Here is a 27,303-nt window from a genome sequence, read left to right on the forward strand (position 1 = left end):
AATTAACGAGAGTCTGAGTGCATTAAAGAATGCACATGGCTGCCGGGACCAGAGGACGAGTCCGAATTATCCAATTTTTCAAATTAATGAGGTTTTACTGTGCAACTAGCAAAGGCAGTCGGTCAATGGCAAACAGCTCTCCTAAACAAAAAAACGTCATGGATTCAGCCTCCATTCTTTTTGCAAGCACAGTGCCCCTTCTGCTTACAAAACATACAGCTTTGTCTATAATAAACCAAAGTGCGACAACAATAGAGTAAGGGTGCACGACACACACCGGAGGGCACTGAGAAGTCCGAGTTGTAGTCAGACAGGTTGTCCTGCCATGTGGCATCGTCCTGGGCGCCCATGGCGTCCGTGTAGTTGACCTGCTTGCGGACGCGCTTGCCCTTGCCAAGGGAGCGCGCCATGTCCTCCTGCTGCTGCTCGTAGTGGTGGCGCAGCAGTTTCTCCCAGTAGGCGGGGTCGGCCGACTCGGCCTCCTGCTTGAGCACCTCGGTCTCGGGCTCCTCCTGCTCGGCCTCCTTGGTGACGTAGGCGGCCACCTTGAATGAGCCCAGGTACTCGTTGGCCCACAGCTCCTTCTGCTCGATCCCTTCCTTGGTGCGGTCTAGCAGCTCCTCCACCGCCTTGTCGTCGTAGTGGATAGTGTCTTCTGCGCGTCAGCGACGCAATTATGGAACAATAGCAAAAAATTTTTTGGGTTATACAGATGACAAAAACCACATAACTTTCCTCGAGGGCAAGTGAAAAGCCAGAAGTAGACAAACTAGGATGTAGATACATGCAGGTGCATGCAGGACAATGTGACGCTGGCCGACGCCGGTGTGCCGTCGTCCCTACGTTTAGTCGGTAAGGTGATGAGCAAAAAAGCGGCTACCAGAGCGGCAGTTACAGCATCCAGCCCTGTAATACAGTGGAACCTCGTTGATACGATTCTGTGTAATACATTTTCTTTTACAAGATGCAACTTTCTTTTTTTTATTTTCCTGATCTCTTGATTTGGTTGGATAATACATTCGATGATATGCTCTATTTTCCGGTTCCCACGAGGATCGTATCAACGAGGTTCTACTGTACACTACACAATAGGACCTTGTTCACATTTTCCCAGTTACTGGCTGCTACTACACATTTGTACGTTTTCAACACATAGCTCACAGACTCCTGGCTTCCCAGCTTTAAAGTTTCGCTTCCAAGACCCTCTGGAAAATGTATCAATGGGATTTTATTGAATACATATCTTTGAATACATATCTTTTTTTTTTACTAACCAAACAAACGCACTAAACAGTGGTCAACCAGTCACACTTTCTGCATGACTGTGATTGAGAAAGCTGGGTGCACTTCACGCAGGTTTAATTTAGGTACTACTCACACACACAAAAAGACAGAGAGTGGAAAAAAACGACAGCAACCAGGAATTGAAGGCTCACCTTTGCCCTCATCGTCCTTGAAGAGCTCCTCAGTGCCAAAACGCAGAATGTCATCCAGTTCCTGTTTCGACATGGTGTTTGAGCGGCTGCCCATGCCCGGTCGCACTACCAGGTGAGTCAACATCATCTTTTTCTTCGCTACTTGCGTGATGCGCTCCTCCACTGAGGCACGCGTCACGAAGCGATAGATCATTACTTTGTTGGCCTGGCCTATACGGTGAGCACGGCTGAACGCCTGCATTGTTGTAACCACAAAGAGAGGTTAGAACACTGCGTTAGGGCACTTGTCTATCAAGTGAACATTTGACAATCTCCTCTATGGCAGACAAAACACCAAGGACATGCATCCACGGGCTTGTTAGTGGTCTCTTTGCACAGGTAATATCTCTTTCAGAAGAGTTTGATAAGGCACAGTCATGTCTCGCAATTGAGAATACGGAATCTGCTGTTATCAACGCCTACATTTACGAGAGGTGCTCCCGTGTTCAAAAGTACGCTGACCAGGCGTTCTGTGAAAAGAAGAACTAATTTCTTTGAAACTTAAACTGACAACTTGAAACAAATGAATGCCCTGTGACGTTTGCAATGCCCTAGTCTGATTTGCAGTCTTCATTTTCAGGTTACACGCCAAGGAACAGGTAAGAAAAAAAGAAACTGTACATGTGTACAACGCGTTGTAAAAACTAGATAGTGCAGTAGAACCTCGTTGATAGATCCCATGACGTACGATTTCCCATCACCAATGTTTGTGATAAAGAACACAACAAATGACTCAATGCAGTTACACTACTTTTTTGCCAGTTCATATGTTCCTGGAAAACACTATATTTCGGCACCAATATTCAGTACATTGCCAAACTACGATCACATGATACGTTTTCTGGCTGCTAGATCCCATGTAAACAAGAAAAGGCACGATGCACGCGCGATCGTGAGCAGCAGCCGCCCGCCACAGCAGCAGCTTCCCCACAATACTCGCAAGCCCGTCTCACGTCAAACTGTCAACGCGCACTCAGTTTTCTATTCCAGTGCCAGCAAATCTCCTCGCAGGTTTTCGCATGCCACATTAACAGCTATATCCCTGCCAACCTTGTTGTGAATGAGCATCTTCAACTATCTGTTTCACAGCACATGGGGAGTAGTGTTGTTGGAAGCCTACTGCATGCTTTTAATTTGCAATAACCCAAATTGCGCCGCCACACACCAGCTCGATTTTAGTTTCCCATAGCAGTCTTTAAAACCCTGAGCAATAGGAAAACTACAACGTGCGTCTTGGATCACTTGGGCCTCACCAGCTGGACACACATCAGTGTCTCCTGCCAAAACGATTTGCACCATGTCAGCACGTCAAAACTTCCCCGCTAAAATTCTCCACTCAAAGAAGCTGCTGATCCAGACACAACTCGAGGAGCACAAACGTATGCTTGCCGAAGCCGCAAAGACGACAACGCGCGTCTCGTGCTGCAACGATTCACGCAATGCTTTGCATGACGTAGATGTCAACTACAGTCGAGCCTGTCAAATATTTCCTAGTGACTTCGGATCGCACGTTTTACCAGTTAGTATGTTTTCTCACGCTTTTTTTTCCCCCAATGCGTATGAACGAGGTACATCTTGGTATCACACTGCTAATTACAGCACAGATTAGATACAAAAGTAACAGCTGACTAATGGCTGATGTCACCCAACTGTTCATTAGCACTTCTGTCTAAAGGTAGCAGTATTACAGTGGTGCCTCAAGTGCCAACTACCAACTGGGCATCATGCATGGCCTAGCTCTTGATACTGTGCTAGACATCAAAAACAGCCTTACAACTGTAGCTTGTATAAAAAAAAAAAAAATCCTGAGGCAGCACCTCAGCACAAAGGGAAAAAGCGGCTGAGCGACAAAAGCACCTTTTAACACTTACAAGAGACGGCCATAAAGCATTAAACTCTTCTCTGCATTGCCCCAGGCCATTCGTTGCATTTTACAGATGGGCATCATTTTTTTTCCCCCTTCACATCAAGCACACACAGCCGTCAGTCCAAGGACTCCGAAATCACACGAACAACCAACAAGCAAAAGGAAGCCACCCGTACCTGTATGTCGTTATGTGGGTTCCAATCGGAATCGTAAATGATGACAGTGTCTGCGGTTGCTAAGTTGATGCCCAGGCCACCTGCTCTCGTAGACAGCAGGAAGCAGAACTGGGGTGCACCAGGAGCTGCATGAGAATGAAAAGAAACACTTGTATAAGGACTGTCCACTACAATGCCCAATGCAATGCACAGACACAGTGTTATAAATCCACAGATCTGCTCTCACAGTTGTTTAGACAGCTAACGTCTTATTAGTCCACAAAGGTACAGAAACGCAGGGTCCTTCAATTTTATTCAGGGAAAATGACAGCACTCATGAGAAACTAACTTAGCCTGAAGTCCCATCAGAGATTGTGAACACGCCTTCAATTAGCTACCTTATAGAATTACAGTATTATCAGCAAACAAGCCACTGTGTACATGACAGAATCTACTGCTTAATGGCAGGATTCCTAGGGTACTTTTAATTCTCAAAAACTTCCAACAGGGAGTATGAGAGTTACTCTCATGTGACAATGTGCTGAAGCTGTGACGATGAGTGAGATGGTAAAGCATCATATCACATCACGGGGTTTACTGTCCCAAAGCAACACACTTGCTATGACGGATACCTGATAGTTTCGACCTCTTGGGGTTCCTTAAAATTGAGCCAAATGAAAGTACACGAGAGTCTTTGTATTCCATCCACATATGAATGCGGCTGCAGTGGCTGGGAATCGAACACTAAATCTCGTGCTCAGCAGCAAAATAAGTAGGAGGGTAAATTGTCGATTGATTGGCTCGATGAGTGTTTGACTGATTACCGTAATATCCCAAGAGATGCCCCACCCCCGAAAGAAAACCCACCACTGCTCTTGGCATGAATTGCTATTTTATTTTTCCCACAACACCAAAAGATAGCCAACTTGTAATCCTACTCCCCTAGGGGGGGGGGGGGGGGTCGAGCTCCACGAGCGACTGGCATCGGCGGTTCCCCCTTCTGCTTTCCTGCCGACCACGTCTGATCATGTGCGTGACGAGGTCATCGACATTTTGTTCGACACTGATAGTGACTGTTTTTTTAAGTTTTGAGGAAGGCTGAACAAGGGCACATAAACAAACCTTTACAACCTTTGGCTACAATGTTTTTTTCCCCAACTTTTCACGACTGTACAACGAAAGTTAGCCCACTCCCTCTTTTCACCCAATTTGGTCTAGATTTTAGGTGGGCTATCTCTCGGGATATTATACAGTAAATCCTCGTTAATTCTGATTTCACAGGAACGGACAAAATGTCTGAATTAACCAAAGGTTGAATTATCGAGGTTATTCAGAATACAATAGGCAAATGCTTACTACGTCAACACAAAATTTTATCTAGTGAATGAATGCGCAAATCATGTTGCTTTTCTGCAGAAAAACAGAGTGGAAGCTGAAATGCTCATTTACGCGACACATTGGCACTTGCGATCGAGGCCTCCACAACTTCCACGGCCGCAGCACACGCCTTCATTTGCAACATGCTTTGCTGTACTGCACACCCATCCCGATTATGTTTTCGCCAGTGAGCTGATTGCTAACAGATGGTCCGTCCATCGTGATATAGCCGGTGCTCTTCATCCTCGACAGCTTTGCACCAAGGCAAAACGAAACAACTGTTTGCCGCAACCACTGCGGAGAAAACCGCGGCTGCCATCGACGTGATTATGAACGATGACATTGAAGTGCTGAAGGCACGTGGCCGACGCACGCACAGAGTCAGAACAAAACTACCGTTCGCTGCAACAACCGTGGACAAAACCGCCGTCGCTATCGATGCGATCATGGATGGCGACTGCGCAGTTTTTTTTGGGCATGCGGCTGACGCACGTACCAAGTCAAAATGAAACTACTGTTCACCACAACCGCTGCGGAAGAAACCGCGCCCACTGTCGACACGATCATGGATGGCGACTACGCAATTATGACAGCCCGCAACCAATGCAGTATTATGCGTGGTAGTAAACGCAAGAATAAAGGCACAAATAGGCATGAAGCGTTTTGGCGTTGCTGTCATTCACGTAGTATTTCCGCTGATGATTTGGCGCTAAGGACTCTGCCGCTTTGTTTCGGTTGGACGCTAGTGCCGTTGTTGCTCTTTTGCAGTCACACCTTCGCAGCACTCCTTGCTCACCAAGCTCCGAAAGCTGTCCGAATTAACCGATGTGCGGCCAAATATGTCTGAATTGACGAGAGTTTGATTTCATTGAATAATGCATACACTGGCCGCGACCAGAGGACGAGTCCGAATTATGCGATTTTCCGATTTAACAAAGTTTTACTGTATTAACTGATCCATTCATTCAATTTAAGATCCCAAAGCAATACAGGTTCTATGAAAGACACCAGAATGCAGGGCTGCAGAATCATTCCGGCTGCCTAAAGTCTAAGCACACAAGCATTTTTGCATTCTGCTCTTATCAGAACACAGCCGCTGCAGCCAGGAATTAACCCAGCAACCTCGTACCCGAAAGAGAAGGAAGTGACTAAAGTGGAATTTGTTGATACGATTCTGCATAATACGTTTTTCGGGATAATACGTTTCTTTTTCTCTTTCCGATAACACGATTTGGATGGATAATATGTTGGATGATATGATTTTCAGAAGATACGCTTTATTTTCCGGTTCCCGTGAAGATCGTATCAACGAGAGTCCACTGTACTGAGGTTTGCTAGAAAGCTTCCTCCCACGGACATCATTACTGTCTCTACAATTGGATCACTACCACAGCCTTGAGTCTGCTTTGGCCACAGCGCCACGGCCTGTGCACTATTCACGAAGTGCGTATCCCGAAGTGGCAGCTAACAGAGTTCTGCAAAATTGAGCTTCCCATCTCTAGATCTCATTACAGAACCTCACTGCTTGGGCGTAGTGTCACAGGTTTCCAGCTACAGCAGCGAAGACACTCGAATCGCTGTATGCTTCACATTTGCAATGCATAACACAGCCATACCATTGAAACGATCAATGGCCTCTTGTCGCTGGCTGCCAGTGATGCCGCCGTCGATACGTTCATACTTGTATCCCTCGGCTTCTAGGAAGTCTTCCATAATGTCCAGCATCTTGGTCATCTGTGAACAGCAAGCAAATCATGCACATCTGTAGAGAACTATCAATGGCACTAAAGGTTTACACTTTTCAAAAGATACTACCTACGTTGCTAGTCCAAAACAAGATTTGAAAAGGACACAAAATAATTTTCATCACTTTCAGAAATCTCAAGCTAGGACTGCTTAGGACAGATTGCCAAAAGCTTGCTTCTAGTGTCTTAAGCAATACAACGCAAGAATCAAGCACTGAGCATCTACAAGCTGTGCAAGCTATACTTAGCCAAGAAGTTGCTAGACAGAAGTTGCCAGCTAGCCAAGAAGTTACCTAGTTCTAGTGTCTCGGCAATACAAGATGACATCCAAGCAATTGGAACCTTTACAAGGTAGTAGTTAAGACTTCTAGAAGTACCTCACGAGACAACATTCAGTTCAATGCATCATAGCCGTAACAGCACTCTGTGACGTGAAAACATCAAAATAGCCCTGGCAAGATGTCTACAAATTGTTTCTTCTCCTTGTCAAGTCTATGCTCCCTGCTTCAGTCAGCTGGCTGACACCAATATCCCTGCAACTGATAGCTCCTGAACAGAGTTAAAGATTCCTTATTGCCTTGTTAAGTTGTGTTAGCCAAACAACAAAACATGCATGCCTACAACTGAGATTCGGGTTATTTATTAAATCTAAACAGGCCTCCTGAGTGATGTTAAGCAACAACACTTTGATATTGGCCAGTGACAGTGACATACCTGTGAGAAGGACAGTGACATACCTGTGAGAAGATGAGGACACGGTGGCCAGTTTCTTTAAGGTGGCGCAGCATCTTGTGCAGCAGGATGAGCTTGCCGCATGCTTTTGTGAGAGCTGTGCCCTCGTACGCTCCGTTAGGCATGCGCGGTGCCTCCTGCGAGATGTACAAGAGACGCACACGAGTTCCAACACGGTTTTCAACAGATTACCGCATCACAGAAGAGTATAGTTGTCACCGGAATTTGTACCAAAATAGCCAATGACGAGTTTAGTCGACAGGGTGTAGAAGTTTATGGATATCTCTGGGAAATTCAGCACACTTTTCATGATTTCCTTCAGTACGGAAAGAGCAAATGCTAGGCACTTTTACCTAGACTTTCACCACAAAATGGCAGTTCAAAAGAACAACTACATGTAGAATGTAAACTTCAGTGTTGGAACCACTCATTAGCCAAATGCCACATAAAGAACTAAAGATGAAAGCAAGGATATGTAGCAGTTCTTAAGCACATTTGCATCCACAGCATTATGCACAGACTTCAAGCTATGTTCAGTAGAGCCTCAGATTGCACAAAGATGTGCAGGAGTGGTCCTCATAACAAGTCTGCTATGATCTGAAGACCGAGAAACACTCATTCCTCATTACAGCTAGCTCCAAGTCCAGTTTTGTGAAAGTTTTAACTTCCTTGTCAGACTCTTTACATGGTTAACTGGGTTCGACTAACTTGACTGATATGACCGATTGATGGGGCTTATTGTATTAAGAGAGAGAGAAAAGTTTAATGATACAAAATGCAGAGAGGTTGGCCCGAGGTACATTCTTCTAGCCAACTACTCTGCACTGGGGCAAGGGGAAGAGGGAAAAAAAGAGAGGAGCATGAAGGGTGACAATGCCGCCAGGAGGATGTAAAACATATAACAAGCAATTAGGGCTAGCAAAGAAACAACAGGGCTCTGAGAGAGAGACTGTAGTAAAAAGCTCAGGGTTAATCTGACTACCCGGGGGTTCTTTAATGTATATCCGAACTGTAGTTCACAGGCATTCTTACATTCTGCCCTTCTCGAAGTGTGGCCACCAATAGGGAATCATTTCTGTAACCTCACGTGCAGCAGAGCCACAACCACCAAACAACCACAGTGGGTATAAACTTTATAGTTCTTGAATTTGCCATATATTCAGAGCTCAGTTGCCCTTGCAGTTCCGTCGTGCTTGTCTGGTGTGTCCTTCCATTGTTGGCAGCTGTACTCAAGGTATTACAAAATGAACAAGCAAAAAGTAGCCCAATTTCTTGCTAAGCTCTGTTAGGTTTAACTTCTGGCAAGACAACTAAATTTGCAGATCCCTTCTGTGCTGGTCTCAAAAGGAATACTGTGATCATGAACACATAAAAAAAAGAAAGAACATACCTGTGAGGCAGCGGGGAATAGATATGGGTGGTTGCAGCATTTCTTCAGGTCCATCATGATGTTCAGCAAGGACACCGAGTGGCTGCCTCCCTTGGCGTTAAGTGCCTCGTAGTTACGAGTCAGGATGTACTTGTAATACTTCCTGCAAGTACACACAATGTGAGCTATGAGTAATGCAGCTATGCAGTAATGTACTCAAACTGAAGAGCAGGACTAACTTTCTTTGGGAATGGGCAGCAGTGTTGACTACATGAAAGCATACCGGACGAATGAGTCAGCTCCATACAAAAAGGACCACAATAGGCACATGGACAAAGGACAGACTGAAAAGTTCCTTTTATGGCAGCAGTGGTACCAGAGTTCACAACTTTGTTGTTTCTGTACCTGGACTTAACTTGGCTGTGCAGACTGAACTGCCTGTCCTGCGAATGAAGAAGCCTGGCGGCCTTAAATAGAAGAAACCAGTGGACAGACCTCAAATCTACTTGCAAGAAAGCACCCATGCAGAGTTGTTAACAGTCATCAGCTTCAGTCATGAGGTCCAGAAATCCTAAAAACACCTGTACTAGCATGCCTCCACTTTGCTGAAACTAAGATACAGCATGCTTGCACTGATAGGAAAAAGAGAAGGCTTGATCACATATCGACAACAGCATTAAAATTTGTGAATGTCTTTTCTTTCCTCCTGAAGTGAAATTGAACACTTTCGTATATTCAGTGGTGCCTGCCATTTTACAAGCTTCAGTTTCAAGAGTTGTTCATGACACCTCTTTTAAGTTAATTCAATTAAATTCTGGGGTTTTATGTGCCAAAACCACGATATGAGGCATGCCGTAGTGAGGGACTCCTGGTTAACTTTGACCACCTGGGGTTCTTTATGTGCACCCAATGAACGGTACACGGATGTGTTTTTGCGTGTCGCCCCCATCAAAATGCAGCTGTGATTCAATCCTGCAATCTCAGGCTTAGCAACGCAATACCAAAGCCACTACAGGCCAGCACAGTGGGTCCGTGAGACTTCGTTGGTATATTTCTGGGTCTTTATTTCCCATTGCCAAATACGCACCTTGATATGAAGCTGTAATATTATGGGACAGGTATCAGAAAGCAACTTATCAATAACATCTACCATGGCATGACATGTTAGATAACAGAATGCAACTTTCCTAGATCCCTGTGAAAGAACACAAAACAAAGAAATAGTTTTCTAGACATCATTTGACCGCCCTACAGAATCTTTATATTGTCTTTTTAATTGAACCAGCTTGCCCCGCAGTACATGTGGGTATTCAAATAATAAAATGGAGGTCCACCTCACATAGAGATTTAATTGAGTGCTTTCAACATCCAAAAGCAACACTGGCACTAGGAGATACCCCAAAGTGGAGGGTTCTGGATTGATTTTGAGCAACTAGTGTTCTTTAACGTAGACCTGAATCTAAATACACGAGTGTTTTTTGCATTTTGCCATCAAAATGTGGCAGCAGTGGCATTAGAGAAGCCGTAGAATTCTTCCCAAGCATCACTATAATGCACATGACTACTGCTACTTATGGGGATTGAGGTATGCTTCGGCACCTCTGTGAGGCATTCACTTGTTCTGTCGTCCCTATGCCTCTCTCCACTCGCGACGGTTGTCGGCAGTGGCACTCCAATCGCGGTGGTTTGCGGTGGGGGCACTCATGTTGGAGATAGGGAGAGATCTCTCCGGAGCAGCACTGGGTACGTACACATTTTCCTCTTGTCCACCGACTCCTTTGTATCTCGGACTTGAGCTCACATACGGTGCCTTTGCACGTACGGCGAGTGCGTACCTTGTGTTGATCATTTCCGAACGCTAAGCCGAAGAGCGGTGCCTAGTGCTCGCACATAGTCATACTGTGTCAAACCACACTTATCGGAGGCCCAAGCTGATGGAGTTTGTCTAAGCTGTTGCGAGTAGACAGATTGGCTATCACGGGAGCAAGCAGCACAGCTGCGGGGACGTTTCTTAGCGCCGTGTCACAGGGAGCCACCCTCTCGCAGTGACGTGCTAGCAGCGCCCTTTTCGCCCTTGGCATGGAAGCCCTTTGATTCCTGCCCCGGCCCGCGACCAGGCGTTTGTGCAGTGTTGGGTGACGCCACAGATGGCAAACTGTTTCTGCTAACTCAGAGCAATACTGCGTGCTCTTGTGTGCGTAGCACTTGAGCCCCATTTTGTGGTCTGAGCGCGTGCAGCGCAGCGGTGCGCTAGAGTACGCAACGCTACGGCCGACACGGCCTTGCTAAGCTTGAACCCGGGGTGGTCGGTGATCCTGTGAGATACGAAACCCCCCACACACTTGACATCTTGGTGACTCTCCCCCACCCCAAATGGTGGTGACATAAAACTGCAGCAGAGCACATAAAATATTCCAACTCACTTTTGGAGAGGGGTAAGGTCAACACGAATGATGAATTCGCTCTTCGAGGGCATTCCCTGCACAATAAAGGAGGACTATGTCAGTACAAATTTCACAGAAATCGGCAAACACCAAGAGTGTACCTTTATCCGATACAATAATAATAATAGATAAAAAGCAAGCTATTCCCCATTCCTGCATACCAGAAAAGAAGAGAGTTGAGCAGAGTCGCAATCTCATTGGTCCTTTCCCACAGATTGTGTCGACGCAGTGTATGCACAGTGCTCAAAAACTGAATGTGAACAATTTAAAAAGTACTGTAGCATCAACCAAGAAATATAACTAACGAGTGTCCCAAACAGCAGCATATCTTAGCAGCAGCTAACATCCCTGCGTACACACCTTGAGCACATCTGCTTTGAGCCTCCGCAACAGGTGGCATCCCAGCAGATCGTGAAGCTTCTTCACCTGCTCCTCTTTGGCCAGGTCAGCAAACTCATTCAGGAATCCCTGCAGGTCGCTGCAGGTGCAGGGACACGGCAACAATACACAGTCAGCTCATGCTGGCAAACTGAAATGTGCTCTCACCCTAGTGGTGCGTCGCCCAAGGTATCACTTCAAGGTCACCACACTTTGCGGAACGAAATGAGGTCCTATATTTAAGTGCTATTCGGTGGGCTAGGCAGACGGATAGGTGATTGATCAGGTTAGCAAATGGAAACCACGCATTTATTCGCCAGAGCGTGCAACTGAAGGAACCTGAGCCTGGTGCAGAAGCGTGTATTCACTTATACACAAGGAAGACTGTGCCACCATTAGAGTCGCCAACACACTTCATTATCAGTTGTTGGTCTCTTTGCGCCCTATCTCTAATTGATCACTGTGGTCTACCTCACATATCTTTCTGTACATTACCTGCACCAAATATCCATGAAGTGCACATACTAAGTGTGCATGTGAGTGATGTGCAACTTTTCTTAGTAGGGCAATCCGGAGTACACTGTGGTGAAGCATCACTGCAACTCTGTGCATTAGAACAGCAAGTAAGAATGACTCAACATACAAAACAAATTTCTTACTAAACTATCACTCTGCACATACATTTGAGTTCAGATACATATACCGTATTTACTCGAATCTAGGCCGATCCTGATTCTAAGCCGACCCCCTAAAGTCTGAAGCCAGAAAAAACTTACCTCGAAATTAGGCCGAACAAAAAAGCAAGAACAGCATTCACAAAATGAAAACGGCATTTATGAGCTGTTTTCATGAGCTTGGCATGAAGATGCCGAGCTCATTCTACGTCATCATCACTGCTAGCCTCATTGCTATCTTATCGCTGTCATCTTCTAACAGTGCACACTACATTCAGTACCATCAAGCGCATTAGAGATGGTGCACTTTTTGAAGGAGCACGCAAACAAAGTTCCCGGGTAAATGCCATCTTCTTTGTGGCGCATGCAAGAAGCATCTCCCGTTGCCCCCTCCAACGACGGGCGTTTTTCTCATCGATGTCGAAGTCCCGCCAAGCTTGAATGTTTGACGATGCCTCAGCAGCTAGCAAAACTTTTCATATGAAAGCGGCACTATAGTGGCATTGCCTGTTTGATGCTATTACGATAACGCCACGCCGCACGCCTATAATACCGATACAACACTATAGTGGCACTGCCTGTTTGGTTCCATTACGATAACGCCACGCCTATAATACCGATACAACACTATAGTGGCATCGCCTGTTTGGTGCCATTACGATAACGCCACGCCGAAACAATGATAATACCGAAACAACACAGGTCAAAATGGCGACGTCGCTCGTGTACTTCAGCTGGCTACTGGCGCGGCTAGTAGCGGCTGCGATCCTGACTTTTCTAAAAGATCTCGCTAGCTATATGCCATATTTATCAATATCAGTTAAAAACTGGTGCGTTTTTTAAAGATCCTCCAATCTAAGTCGACCCTAGATTTTGGTATATGATTTGAAAAAGACAATCGGCCTAGATTCTAATAAATACGGTATGAGCTTCATTTTGTGCATATATCTAAATGGATTAGGGCAGGGGTTCTCAAGCATGTTCGTTCCAAGGAACCTTGCTAAGCTCCATGAAGCGCCAAGGAACCCCCCCCCCTATTGAACCGGATTCAATTGTCCTAATGAACCGAATGTCGAATTACCCAGGGTATAAAGAAAACAATAAATGAATGCTTACTATGTCAACACGCCTTTATTTACTGAATGAATCAGCAATCTTGTTCGTATTTTGCACAAGAGCAGTGTGAAAGCTGAAATTCTTGTCATCTCATGACTGATTAGAGCTAGTAGCGACAAAGACCTCCCGACATCCTTCGCAGCACGGCTGCGGCGCACCTATTCATCTCAATTCAATCAGACACGCTTTTCACTACCACGGACACATCCCGATAATGTTTTCGCCAGTGAGCTGGGTAATGGGCATGGGTAATGGGCATGGGTAATGGAGGTTCTGTGGATCGAGCACACCTCGTGTTCGCCGTTTTAGCCACTTGGCGAGCGCGGGACCACGGAAAATTTATCAGTGGCTCGCGGAACCCCGAGCAGGGGCCTGCGGAACCCCGAACAGGGTTTCCACGGAACCCACTTTGAGAATCCATGGGTTAGAGTATGTATTTTTTCACTTTTCCAATGTGTGCATTAAGGGGACAAGTTATGTGCACAAAAATATTGCCTGCTTAGGTAGGAAGGCCAAAGAAAAATGAGAAATGGCAGTGGCACATTTCCAGGGGTGTAGAAATACAGTCGAATCTCGATAATTCGAACTCGAAGGGGCCCGAACATTTGTTCGAATTAACGAAAGCACGTATTTTTGAAGTATTCGAGCATCATAGCAAAATGAACGAACGGCGCGAGTCGTGAAATTTCGCGGCGCGCAAGCGCATAGCGAGTTATGTCCACGCCGGCCAATGCTCTGTTCCCGATAACGGCAGAAAACGAAACTTCAGGGAGCGGACGGCGCGGACATGGCGACGGGTACGTGCACGCGGGGACCGTCGAAGGTGAGGGAGGAGGGCGGCAGGAAGGTGGATTTGGCCTTGTCAACTCCGCCGCTTCGGTGGCTCCCCTCGCCCTCTCTCTCAACTCCCTCACAGCTTCCTCACCTTCGATTGTCTCCGTGCGCGCCCGCCGCTGGTACAGCCGGCTCAGCGCAGATTAGCCCACTCCTTGAAGTTTCGTTTTCTGCCGTTATCGGGAAGCGAGCGTTTGCGCCAGTGTGGGTGCCGACGCCACCGGCCCGGCGCCAGCTTAGGCCGCTCCCTGAAGTTTCATTATCTGCTGTTATCGGGAAGCGAACGTTTGCTGGCGTGGGCAGTTCGTTGGCCGGACTGGGCCTCCACCGCTGCATGAAGGGGTCTCTCCAATGCTTTTGCTCTACGGCGGTGTCGGAGCAATGCCGGTCGGAGGCGCCACCGCGTTATTTGGCGCGCTGCTGAGAGCATTGTCGGTCCGCGGTATGTTCGATTAAGGGGACAGACTCATTTTAGACACTTTTTCATTATTTATCCATCAATTTTAATGCAACTGCACTGGCTTGTGTAGTTTTTTCTGCTGATTTCAAATATGTAATTACTTTTCCAGTAAGTTATTTTGTTCCTGAGATAACTGAAGTTCATCTTCCATTGTTTAAGGACACAATAGGAAAAAAAGTGTTTAATTAAAAATTATATTTAAGCTATGGCTGAATAGACTAATGACTGAAGATTGATATAATGCAAGCACTTTTTTTATTTGGCCATTCTTAGCTAATTTACAGCACAACAAACTTTACACTTTGAAAAGCACCTGCCATGCAGTTATAATTTTAACGATTAATTAATTATGAAGACTTGTGCTCAAAAATCTGCTTGCATACTTGGATTGTGTATGCATTTAGGTTTCCATTGCAAAAAGAATTATTGTTGTACCTGCCCTAGGTGCTGAGATATGTAGGCCTCAAAATTGAAAAGAGTCATAAATTTACATGTTGAGAAAAGTGCAAAAAACAAATAGCACACAGTTTATTTAAAAAATAACAAGTAGAATGTGGATATTTTTCAATGCAGGTGCTAAAAGCCACCAGGGATATAGTCTGACTGCTGCTTAGCGTTGTAGTGGCGCTTCTTTAGTGCCTGCTGGACACGCTCGGTGCTTGCATGCTTGCGTGTAGACTCAGCCGCTCGGTGCCTGTCTTTCTCGTTCATCCGTCTGGTGCTTGGGAGGCTGGGGTTCAGACTCAGCTCCTCCAGGATGCCTGACGAGGTTCTCAAATTGCCACAGTTGAACTTCATCACTGCCTCGGCAACTGCAGCTTCAACCGTAAACAGTGAAGCATGGCGTTCCTTGGGTGCCAGTGCCCAGATAAGGGAATGAAGGCTTTCGTTATTGTTTTGGGTTTTACCCCGTTGGCACCTTTCTAAAAGCTTTCTTTCCGACAGGCGCTCATAAATCGGTAGCAGAGCTTTAGACACATGCGGTGGCAAATTGTAATGGTGCCTGGGAGCGGGTTCCCCCTTTGCTGCTGCTGCATTTTGGCGGCACCAAGAATCTGGGCCTGCCGGGCATAGGCTGTGATTTGACACATTGTCATTTGAAGTTACATGGTGATATGTCGCCATTACAGCCCTTTGCATGGCCTCAACATCTCCCTTGTGAGATTTGAGGGCCCAGCCATAATACGAGCTCAACTTTGTTATGAGGTCGCCAGTAAGCCTTCCCCTTCCTCCGAGGGTTTCAGAGCTGCCTCCCTTGTGCCTTGCAATCAAATTGCGTAAGGCAGTGCCCATGCGCTTCTGTACATGGTTCACACAATCCTCTTTTTGGATTTTGATGAAGCCATAAACATCTGCTTCTTGCAAAGCATGGAAAGCGCGGCTGTCACCATCTGAAAGAATGGTCGTGTATCTGAGGCCGTTTTTTCTCAGAGACCTGTTAAAAAGGAGAACAGCTGCTTCCACCTCCATTTCGCCAGCTTTCTTTGCAGTGTTTTTCTGGCACATGTGGCTGTCCCGCCAAGTCTGATATGCTGGATCGTTTTCCTTCGGCCCTCGTTCGCACCCGGCACAGAAGTTGCTCAACACAACATAGTCGAGCACTAGCCCAGTGAAGAGTTCAATCACCGCGCCCACACCTATGTGAGACGAGTGCCCGCGTGTCATCCATGAGCCGTCAAATGAAACGGCAATGTTGTTGGCGTTTTGAATGTCCAGTTCTTTATAAAGTTGCCGAACTGACGTCGCGCACTCGCTGGTGACTTTTTCGGCTGCGCGAGTTGCTGCAGGAGTCAACTTTTGTTTGACATATCCCTGCCACGTTTTTTTATGGAGACCGCGATGGGAAATGTTCATAGTAGAAAAAATGTCATTCATTGCTGCTTGACGATTGCCAGTAGACTGCATCGCTCGAGCGGCGAGGATGTTCACGGCGAACGGATTCACTTTCTGATCGCCGTCCACCCGCGGAGAACTCCATCCTTCCGCGATGTCCCCACAGTTTGCACAGCTGACACACACTTTCACGGCAAGGCCATACTCTCTCTCGCGTTTGTACAAGCTGACGTTGCCGCCGCCGCAAAATTTGCATTTTAGAACGCCGAGCAGTCCACTCAAACACTGAATATCGGCAATGAAGAAACTCTCCTCGTCGCTCTGTTGAGTCGGGGCAGCGCTGGCCGGTGCGTCGTTGCTGTCATCAAAAAAATCAAATTTTCTTTTCGTCGCGGCGGTTGAAGCAAGTTCCCGCAGTTTTGTATCGGCTTTTGTCTGCCTTGCCTGCAGATCTGACGGCGTCAGCATCAAAGTATCGCGGCGCACGCGGCCGCTGTTTGTCGTAACTCCGCAGGCCGGCTGGCCAGCGAGGCCTAATTCTCCGTCAGCGGCCTCGGGCGACTCGGCGAATCGCTCTTTGTCGGCGGCTGGGGTGGGTGACACGGAGCCCCGATCTTCATCCGCGCGTTCCGCTGATCGACGCGGCAGCGGCTTCTTTCCTTCGTCGCAGACGCGGCTGTTATCTGTCGGAGCATCCCAGACGCCCGACAAGCTTACATCGGCGGCGGCGGCGGCTGGCGACCCATCACGTTCTTCGTCGACGCTTCCCGGTGGTAGACGAGCCTTGAAGTTGTTGGCCAAAGACTTCTTCCTTTTCTTGCCAAACTTATTCCGCGAATGGAACTTTCGCGCTGAACCAGGCATTGCGAGAGCTTTGGTCGTAAGCGCGCAGATCGAAGTGCTGGCAAAATGGCGGCCCAACTGTCACGTTTTTTTTGCGTTGCGACGCGCCAAGCAGACGACGCGGGTCACGCTCAGCCAATGAGATGGCTCCGTGACCTCACGTGCGCCCAGTAGCCAATAGCATTGCGCATGTTGCTTTTTTTTTGTTGGCTTTTTTCTAAACAACCAATGAGTGAAACGAAGTGGCGACAGCGGGAATTTCAAAACGAAGAAATGCTCTTTCAAACGAGACCAAGATGGCGTCTACGGTGTTCGCGAAACGGCAGCTCTGCGTCGAAAGAAAACTGCCGTTTTGGCGTCGGATTCCGCGCGAGCTCGACTCGCGCGTGCTGTTTGAAATGTTATTACGAATAAATTACCGATTTCTGGCGTGTGAAAATTGGCAGACAGATAGAAAAATGCTCGCAGAACGCTAAAATGCCATATAAAAAAAATCGACTTTTTCACCATTTTCCGGTCCCAAAGACCCGTCTCCCCCCTTAACCGTCGCAAATGCTTTCGCGCTTGAACTTTCGAGCGTTTTCGCCCATTGAAATACACATAACTTTGACGGGACCAGAGCGTCAGTTCGAATAAACCGGCAGTTCGAATTAAGCGTGTTCGAATTAACGAGATTCAACTGTACATGACTTTGCATGCAAAAGTAGAATCAATCAGTCAGAACAACCGAAGTTACACCAAGCAGTCTTATGTTTAAGAAGCTGGCACTGCTCGAACTTACTTGAAATTTTGCGGACTCAGGAAGTTGAGGAGATGGAACAGTTCCTCCAAATTGTTCTGGAGTGGTGTACCAGTTAAAAGAAGCTTGTAGTTGATCTTGTAGTTGTTCAGCACCTTGAAGAACTGCATACATGCGCACACAAAAAGAAAGCAAAGACTGGTCAACATAAGAAGAAGCTCCTCAATGAAAAACAAAAGGACAAAAATGAGAATGTCACAGCAACAGCATGCTACTTTATAGTTGTGGCACATTTGCATAATATTTCCGTATTTGCGTAACATGTGGTGTTTGCGACACTGCAAGCATCTCCCAATAACAGATGTTCCTTCTCTGGAATGCCCCAGAAATGCCAAACAATGGCGGACGTTTGCACAGGCTTTTCGTTTGCACAAACAATTTTTCAAGTGAAACTGCGCAGTGCTCAGAGACTAATGTAATACAGTAGAACCTCGTGATACGATCCCGTTACACATGATTACCTGGTGCCAACGTTCACTATTTATATTGAGATCGCAAAAAATGACCCAGTACAGTTACACTTTTTTTTTTTTTTACAGGTTCATACATTCCCAGAAAACACAATCTATCGGCGCCAATGTTTGGTACATTGGCAAACTGTGATCATATGATACGTCTCCAGTTTCTAGATCCCATGTAAACAAAAAAAGACGCTAGGCGCGTGCTCCGAGAACCATAGCCACCTGCTGCAGTAGCTTCCCCGCAATACTTGCCCGCCCGTCTCGTGTGAGAACGGCGGCGCACATTCGGTTTCTTACTTTTGGTACCAGCAAATTTTCTCCCAGGGCGACGACGCCACATTCACAGCCATCACCCCCGACCCGATTGCGATCAGCATCTTCACTCTTGTTTCACAGCGTATGGGGCGTAGTGCCATTGGAAGCGCACTGCACTTTTAATGGGCAATAACCCAAATGAACCTCCATTCCCGGCTGCAGGCGGTGTGAAGTGAGTGTCATGTTTAAATCTGGCAGCATCATAGACATTCTATTCCAGCATCGCCAGCCGGCTCGATTTCATTTTGCAAAAGAAAATGACAATGCGTGTCTCAGGTGGCTTGGGACCAACTCAACGGTCTCGTGCTGAGTGGGCTTGAAGAAGCTTCTGACACAGGCCGAATTCGAGTATCGCAAACGTAAGTTTGCTGAAGCCACAAGAACATCAACGTGCCTCTCAGGCCGCCCCACCAGCTCTGCGCACGTCTGCCGTCTGCTTCAACGATTCATGCAAAGCCTTGCATTAAGTACATCTCAACTACAGTTGACCCTCGAACTTTTTTTTGTGACTTTCGATTGTACATTTTCCCAGCTAGCAAGTTTCTTTTTTTTTTTTTTTCGAGAACATATGAACGAGGTTCTACTGTACAAGGAGTGTGTGGCTGCCGGCACTTTTTGCGCTGCCAGTGGGCGCTGGGGACACCAAGCTGATGCATTTTTGTGTTGTAAGTGGGAGCCCTTTTGATCCATTGTGCCTGCATTAGGCCCCTCAGCCATCACCCAGCACTTGCTGGTGGCACAAAAAGTGCCATCCGCCATATGGTTCCAGTATCACGTTTGGATCACTGGGCACTGTACACGCTTAGCATTGTTTACCAGGGTACTGTTTAGCTCAGATTGTTTTTTGTGAATGCACAATCTAACATGTGGGCACGTTGATCTGTTTCAGAGTCTGTCCACAAGAGTGACTGATGCGGTGAATTCCCCCTTCCTTACTGCAACAGCAAAATTCAAGAACACAAAGAATGGGCCTTAAGCATGCCATTGTGCACCCACCTTAGACTGGTTATTTTTCAGTCGATGAGCTTCATCCACGACCAGCACTTGCCAGTCCACTGAGCCGAGAATGGTGGCATCAATGCACACCAGTTCGTAAGATGTCAGCAGCACATGGAACTTCACTGCTGAATCTTTCTGCAATGAGAAGCAATATGCACAAATACTGAAGGTGGAAACTTGTTGTCCATGGAAATCGATACGCAAAATTTGTTGCACACAAGTTCACCGAGACAAGGTGCAGCAATGCTATCAGAGAGCACAGTTTCAGCCAAATGAAAAAAGCTTGCAGAGTTAATTTTTCCACTTGCAACATAAAAAGAAGTACTGATGTGGCATTCTGGACATACAGTAGACTTCGATCAATTCGGTCCTGGCTGAAGGACCCGGCCAGTGCCCATGCATTTCTATGGGCCCAAACTTTCCTTATTTCAATCCTCAAATTGGCCTTCGCCTGATAATTCAAACTTGACCAGTCAGCACGCACGCGCCTGACCACTATGGTGACCCAAATAGCGACCTCTTCAGTGACAGTGTAAGCAAAGCTTAGGGGACAGTGAATGCATTGAACACCATGTCATATCACATCGAAAATCCCGATTTTTTGCTCATTATTGGTAGATTTTCGATTAGGGGCGTGCAAATATTCAAAAAATTTGGATACAGTCAATGACCGATTTTCCGGACGGCTGTTTTTTCCTACATGCCTGATAATTCGTACGCATTCGCAGCACCGCCACGTACCGCATAGAGTCAATGTATAAGAACGACTGAAATTTCGGGATGCAGAAAACCTTCGCCTAATAACTGATATGCCTAATAAGTTTATTGGCAGGCCTTTAGAGCTATTTCGAACGTGCCTGTGGCGATTTGAGCCCTTGGGGGCAGTAAAAGGCATGCATTCATTTTTTCGGACGTTTTCGCGGCTCCTAGAGAGTCAGAAAAATGGGACGTTGAGTGTATTATCAAAAATGATATTTTTAATATTTGTATTTGACTCAAAAACTAGGCATTTAAAACTTTTTGAATATTCGATTGGGTACAAATTTTCCAAACAAACCGAATATATTTCTGGCTATGCAGGCACAAAACATGATTCTTAGCGTTTGTTTCTAAGAATATGCATATGATTTTGTGCTGAATTTTGTAATAATTACATGCTGCTGGCGAAATTTCGCCTGTAAGGCATGCTTAACTACTAGACGTCTCGGCCTTGTGGGAAAACCAACCTCTCGGTAAGGCGCACAGGTTTGCAGACGAGGGCACATCTTTTGCAGCGCCACCCCAATTCCTGAGCTTATTGCTTGACAGCAGATGCCTCTGCGTTTACGGGCATTTGATGTTGTATAATAAGGCATAGGTTAGCGAAAACACACAGCTGGTGGGAATTATTCAATTTTCAAATGTCTAATGTTTTATCATTGGCAATGTAATCGTGATATTCTACCATATTAAAATAGCCAAGCTTGTTATAAATGCATGTGCATATCATTATACGATATTCCAAGCTATGTATTTGTATTCTGTTTATATCCGAAAATTTTGATATTTGCACACCCCTATTTTCAAGCAATAACTAACTCAGAATGTCAGATTACGATATTTACCGGATTCTAAAACATGCTTTTTTTATTTCAAGAAAGCTTGGCCGAAAATTGCCTGTGCGGTGCAGTCGGACATACTGTCAAAACTGCCTTCACGACGCTCGTATGCTTTACCGCATGACACGAATCTATTGCGGCGAAGCTGACTTTAGGAGACTGGCCGCCACTGTGCAACACATATTATAGACCCGTGCTCATTTATCTTGCTAAAAAATCAAGTGCGTGTTAGATTTTTACTTTGTTTAGGAGCTTTAATGTCACTTCTACGCTATTTTTCTGCTTTGGACACATAGAAAGTGGAGGCACGTTTGATTCGAGGGCATGTTAGAATTGTAAAATACTGCCAAATGAATTAGCGGTGTGTTTTTGCAATTTTTTTTCTGCTGCGATAGTTGGATCATTTTTGTCGGTCCCATCAGGTTCGAATTAACGGAAGTCAACTGTATAATATTTTAATGTTGAAAGTCCAAACCACAGGAAAAATATCTGCAAGCATCAGTATGCCCGAAATAATTTACTATGCTGTGTACTTGTTCCTGCAAACCAGTTTCAATTTCAGTAGCCAGGAAGTAGATGCATCCCTGACAAGACAGTTTCAGTCTACAAATTTCTTAACGTTTGCGGATTACTGGTTACCAGAGCCATGGACGGCAGTAGCAATGCTGGTAGCATGATCTTGTGGCATTTTGTCCAACTACCACGAATTTGAAAAATTTGTGTCGCCTCAATGTGATCACCGAAAAAAATCATGAAAGTGCTGCACGTGAATGATTATGCCGCTACCAACGCATTACACCAGCACTGAAGTATAATATTTAAGCCACTGCAATATTGGTTCTGTGTGCTCTCTGGTTAGACTTTGCATCATAAGATGTCGCTATCAGCGTTGTTACCACTGCAACTCCCTCCAGTCTCCCAGTGCTCCGCAAACAGCAATGCAAAGATTATCCCAACAGTGTTCACAATGACTGCGAAATCTTTAGTACACACAACCTCAGAATTCAGCTGCAGCATCCCTTTAGAGAGGGAAAAGCGATGCATACGTTGACCAACCCTTCGCAAGAGCAGACAGCACTGGAACGAACAATACAGCAAAAATGTACAAATGTGCACTCACTTTCATGCGGCAGGCCTTGTTGGGGTTGCGAACCGCCTTCTCGTCGAAAGAAAACTCGTGCTCTCGAATGACAGCTCGACTGTCTTTGTCCCCAATATAGGTCACCACGTAGAAATCCGGTGCCCACACCTCAAACTCACGCTCCCAGTTGATGATGGTTGATAGTGGGGCGCTCACGAGGAAGGGACCACGGCAGTGGCCCTGCAACACACCAACGCCCAAAGCATTGAATGCACGAGGTTGCACGTGCCAATACAGACACACAATACAGCACGCAGTTCTTGCTAGTTTCATCCTAATCAGCCTATTTTATGTTCACTGCAGCATGAAGGCCTCTCCCAGCAATCTCCAATTACCTCCCCCCCCCCCTTTTTTATTTACTGAAATAAAAATGTAAGAGATGTAGTCACCCTGTCTTGCTCCAGCCAACCCCATATTATGCCTGCAAATTTCCTAATTTCAGCTCAGCACTTAGTTCTCTTCCATCCTCGACTGTTTTTCCCTTCTCTTGGAACCCTTTCTGTAACTTTAATAGACCACCGGTTATCTGCCCTATGCATTACATGACCCACCCAGCTCAATTAGAACTCGGCTAGAATATCGGTTAACTCCATATAAGCCAACTCCTCTTCAAGAGATCTTCAAGGCACGTTCGTGCCTGCAGTGCAATATTACAGGCAACCAAGGCTTGTCGTATGAGAAGTTTATGGTGTTGAGAGAAGACCCGCAGCATAAAAGTAGGGAAACTAGAATAAGAGCTCATCACTACTTTAGCATCATGGCCAGGCAGGCAAAAGGGTCAAACAGCTCCAAGTGAAGCACTTTCCTATCCAGCCAGTACAAGGCTTCCAGCTCAGGTAGCAGCAAAAGAGCACAAAATGAGCGAGTGCTACTGACCTCCTTGAAAAGTGAGTAGAGGAAGACGATAGTCTGGATGGTCTTGCCCAGACCCATCTCGTCGGCAAGGATTGTGTCCGTGTGGTTGGCCCAGGAGAAGCGGAGCCAGTTTACCCCTTCCAGCTGATATGGGTGCAGCTCGTTGTCATTCTCAACGACAAAGGGGGGCTGCACCTCGTACTTTCGCTTTGGGTCGACAGGGGTGCGGTCCTGGCTGGTTGGGGTGCCCCGGCCGCCCCGGGAGTCGTCGTCCCGGAGATCCCTAGACTTCTTGCTCTTGGACTTGCTCTTCCCGCTGGAGGCGAGAGGTACACAACAGAAGGTGAAAAGGGGCAAAAGCTAAACAGCATGGAGAAACAATCCTTTCTCTCTAGTTTATTCGACCAGAAAGTACTAGAGGAGAGACAAGGGTACATGCACAGCTATTATGTCCCTGGCTCTGCTTTTGACCTCGTTTATAGCAGACTACAACATCAAATCACGCTACCAACTTCAGTTGACTTCTGTTAATTCAACCCTGATGGGACCCGACAAAAACAGTCAATTCAACCCAATGGCAGAAAATATGCTGCAATACACTGCCGATTCATTTGACAGCAGTTGCCAGATTCTAACACAGCCTTGAATCCAATGTGCTCCCACTTTTTATGTGTTCAAAGTAGAAAACTAACATAGAAATGACAGTAGAGCTCCTAGACAAAGTATAAATCTGACGCGCACCTGATATTTAGCAAAGAAAAAATAATGTTGCATGCTTCCGATCCTGACGATAGCAAAAAGATGAAACCAGTAAACTTTATCTGCACAGAATAGAAGTTTATTTACACCTAATGTCCATTGCCATCACTCTCAGAACTTCATCACCGTCTCTGAACCACAATGCCTCCACACGGTCCATTGCATGTTCCATATTATCCACTTCTCAAGCAACTTCGCAACAATCGCAAAATGGATGTTGGTCCCCGCATAGAGTAACCACTTCGTTAGTTCGTCCTGCGACGTGTTGCAATGGTCTGAAACGTCAAAAACATGTGGCACCATTTGTTGCCACTAGCTTAGCACGTACAATAATTTATCTTTTGAATTAGCTTTTGTAATCGAAGATGAAAGTGGCACATTGCCATCGTTAAGCTATGCGAGAACCACATCCATCGCCATGTTGTGATGGCTATGATGCTGGCTATGAATGACGGTAGGCTGTTTGATGCAGTTTCGGTTTTGTATCCGATTGCACTGCGCAGGTAATTTAACAGCTCAATTTTACTGGGGGAAAAAAAAAAGCACACTTTCAAATTGGATAAATACTGTAATCATTCACTATGAGCTACTGTCTTTGCTTGAAACATCTTCCCACGGTAGGCCGGAAATAGGCGTTTTCAGCAGGGGATGACGCGTGACGTATTCACTGACCCATTAGCCCAGCCAAGACAGAAACTGCTGCTAAGGGGATCGCAATTGGGGTCAGTCATATTCCTGCTGACCGGTAAAGTTCAAATTATTAGGCAAAAGAACAATTTTAGGATTGAAATACCAAACCATTGGGCCCATAGATATGTATAAGCACCAGCTAGGAACTTTGTTCAGCACTGAATTCAACTGGAAAATTGACTTAATCAAAGTTGCATGAACGAAAGTCTACTGTATCTGGAATTGCTAGGCTTGAGATGCACTAAAAGACCTACATTCATACAACACTCACAAAAGAGCCCCCCCCCCCCTCCCCTCCAATCCCTGTTTGCCCTTTCCTAACTCTCACTCTTACAGAATTCCTCAGCCTCTTCAGGCATCAAGATTGGGACCATCCCATCATTTAACATACAAGCTACCAATGACATTGGCTGATCACCGGAAAAAATTTTTTAGTGGAAAGTACTGTTGCTTATGTGAACGACCATGTTTATGATGACAAAAGCCTGAGGATCACATGAAAGCTGAGACTCACTGTAAATTAAACTAAGCACACCTGCTTGACAGCTGTTACGAACAGAAGGACCCCTCCCTGGGGCTGCGTTTCGTAACGATTCACTTTATTTTCCCTTCGTTATGCTCTCCATCACTGGCTTGGAGTAAAGGAGAATGGATAACAAAATGAATCGTTACAGAATATGGCCCCAGAACAGCCACGGCAGTAAAGGAAAAAGAAGCAGGGATAGGCATGTAGTACCCGGAGGACTTTTTGCTTGCGGCAGGAGCTTGGTCGGCGTTCTCGACCGAGGCCCTCAGGTCCCAGTAGTCCTGAATGGCCTTCTGGAGATCAGGGATCTCGAACTCTCCGGGTTCATCGGCCTCCCATGAGGACTGGTCATAGGGCAGCTCGCGCCACTTGACCAGGTAGTGGTTTGTGCCGTCACGCAGCGTCCGGTGGTTGATGACGCGGTGCACCTGCAGCCAATCAGGCCGGATGCCATACCGGTAGTACTTCTCCTCCAGGTTTTGGTAGTTTTTGTCTCGTGCATGCTTCTCCCCCCGGCTGCTCTTGTTGTCACTGGTCCCGTTGGAGCCATCGTCTGGTAGAGGGGGGTCGTCCATGTCGTTCTTGCGACAGTAGTTGCGAAACAACCCCGGGTGATAGACATCCAACTGCAAAGATTGACCGGAAACACAGCAACAATGTGATCAATGTTATCACAACAAATCCTATCAAATTATGGGGCTTAACATTTGCAAGTAACACGTGGGCTATGAGGGGCACTATAGGGGACGGTTCCAGATTAACTTCGACCACCTGGGGTTCCATAATATGCACCGAAAAGCAAGTACAGTGGAACCCCGTTGATACAATGCTGCGTAATAAGTTTTTCGAGATGATACGTTGATGATACGTTACGAGATGATACACTTCGGTAGCTCCCTTCACGCTCCCTCTCAACTCCCTCGTAGCTCCCTCACCATCGACTGTCTCTGTGCGCGCCCACCGCCGGCCCGGCGCCAGCTTAACCCACTTCCTGAAGTTTTGTTTTCTGTCGTTGAAGCGAGGCGTTGGCCGGCGTGGACAGTTTCATTGGCCGGACTGGGCCTCCGCCGTTGCTTCCCTCTGCGTCGCAGCGTTGGCGTCACAGCGACGTACATGCGTGTTCCCGCGCGACGCAGAAACGGCGACCTTGCCATTTGAGAGAGTGAAATTTCCGCCGCAGTTCTTTTTCTCTTTTTTTTTCTCCACGCAGCATTGAGGGGTCTCGCCTAAGCTTTTCGGAGCAATGCCGGTCGGAGGCGCCGCCAGGTGATTTGGCGCACTGCTGAGAGCAATGTCGGTGCACGGTATGTTCGAATTAACCATCACAAATGCTTTCGTGTTCGAATTACCGGGCATTTTCGCCCATTAGAGTACACATAACTTTGACGGGACCACAGCGTCAGTTCAAATTAACGAGATTCGACTGTAGTCCCCCCCACAGTTACGCGAAATTTTGCTTGACTCGGCACTGAAAGCGTCCCCACTAAGTGTTTCTGGCGCTTTCCTACGCACGCTATCCAACGCCAAGAGCACTGTCAGCTGTATACTTCGAGGAGTCCAGTGTCGGGACGAGCAGAGTCTCGCGAAACCGTAACTATTTCCAGAAGTGATCGGCCGAGAATTGTCATCTTCCGTGCCTTTGAGCTTGTTTGAGATTTAAGTACTTCTTAAAAGACCGCACTATCATTTCATTCAGGTTCAGTACCAAGCCTCGCATTTAAAATGAGCCTGCTGCAGGGCCCGCCAACCGCAAATCGTCGACGTCAAGAAACCGAGCCGCGGCAGACTTTCCCAGCTCCTTGGCCATCAAAATTGCTCTGCTCTTGAAGCGGCCATCGTATCGAATGCATAATGTCGC

At 46.5% G+C, this 27,303-nt stretch overlaps 1 protein-coding gene across 1 annotated transcript in view; it reads right to left on the reverse strand.

Annotated features, from left to right (window-relative positions):
- The window catches only part of LOC119446259 (chromodomain-helicase-DNA-binding protein Mi-2 homolog), a 78,937-nt gene that overhangs the window by 31,347 nt on the left and 20,287 nt on the right, over positions 1–27,303 (reverse strand). The window contains 13 exon segments of the mRNA XM_037710642.2: positions 278–655; positions 1,437–1,671; positions 3,519–3,643; positions 6,491–6,608; positions 7,357–7,488; positions 8,742–8,883; positions 11,144–11,199; positions 11,525–11,642; positions 18,084–18,205; positions 19,874–20,011; positions 22,595–22,795; positions 23,492–23,786; positions 25,656–26,071. Of these exon segments, the coding sequence (XP_037566570.1) occupies positions 278–655; positions 1,437–1,671; positions 3,519–3,643; positions 6,491–6,608; positions 7,357–7,488; positions 8,742–8,883; positions 11,144–11,199; positions 11,525–11,642; positions 18,084–18,205; positions 19,874–20,011; positions 22,595–22,795; positions 23,492–23,786; positions 25,656–26,071 (2,476 nt within the window).

Source organism: Dermacentor silvarum, chromosome 3, assembly GCF_013339745.2.
Source record: "Dermacentor silvarum isolate Dsil-2018 chromosome 3, BIME_Dsil_1.4, whole genome shotgun sequence".
In the NCBI taxonomy this organism is placed as follows: Eukaryota; Metazoa; Arthropoda; class Arachnida; order Ixodida; family Ixodidae; genus Dermacentor; species Dermacentor silvarum.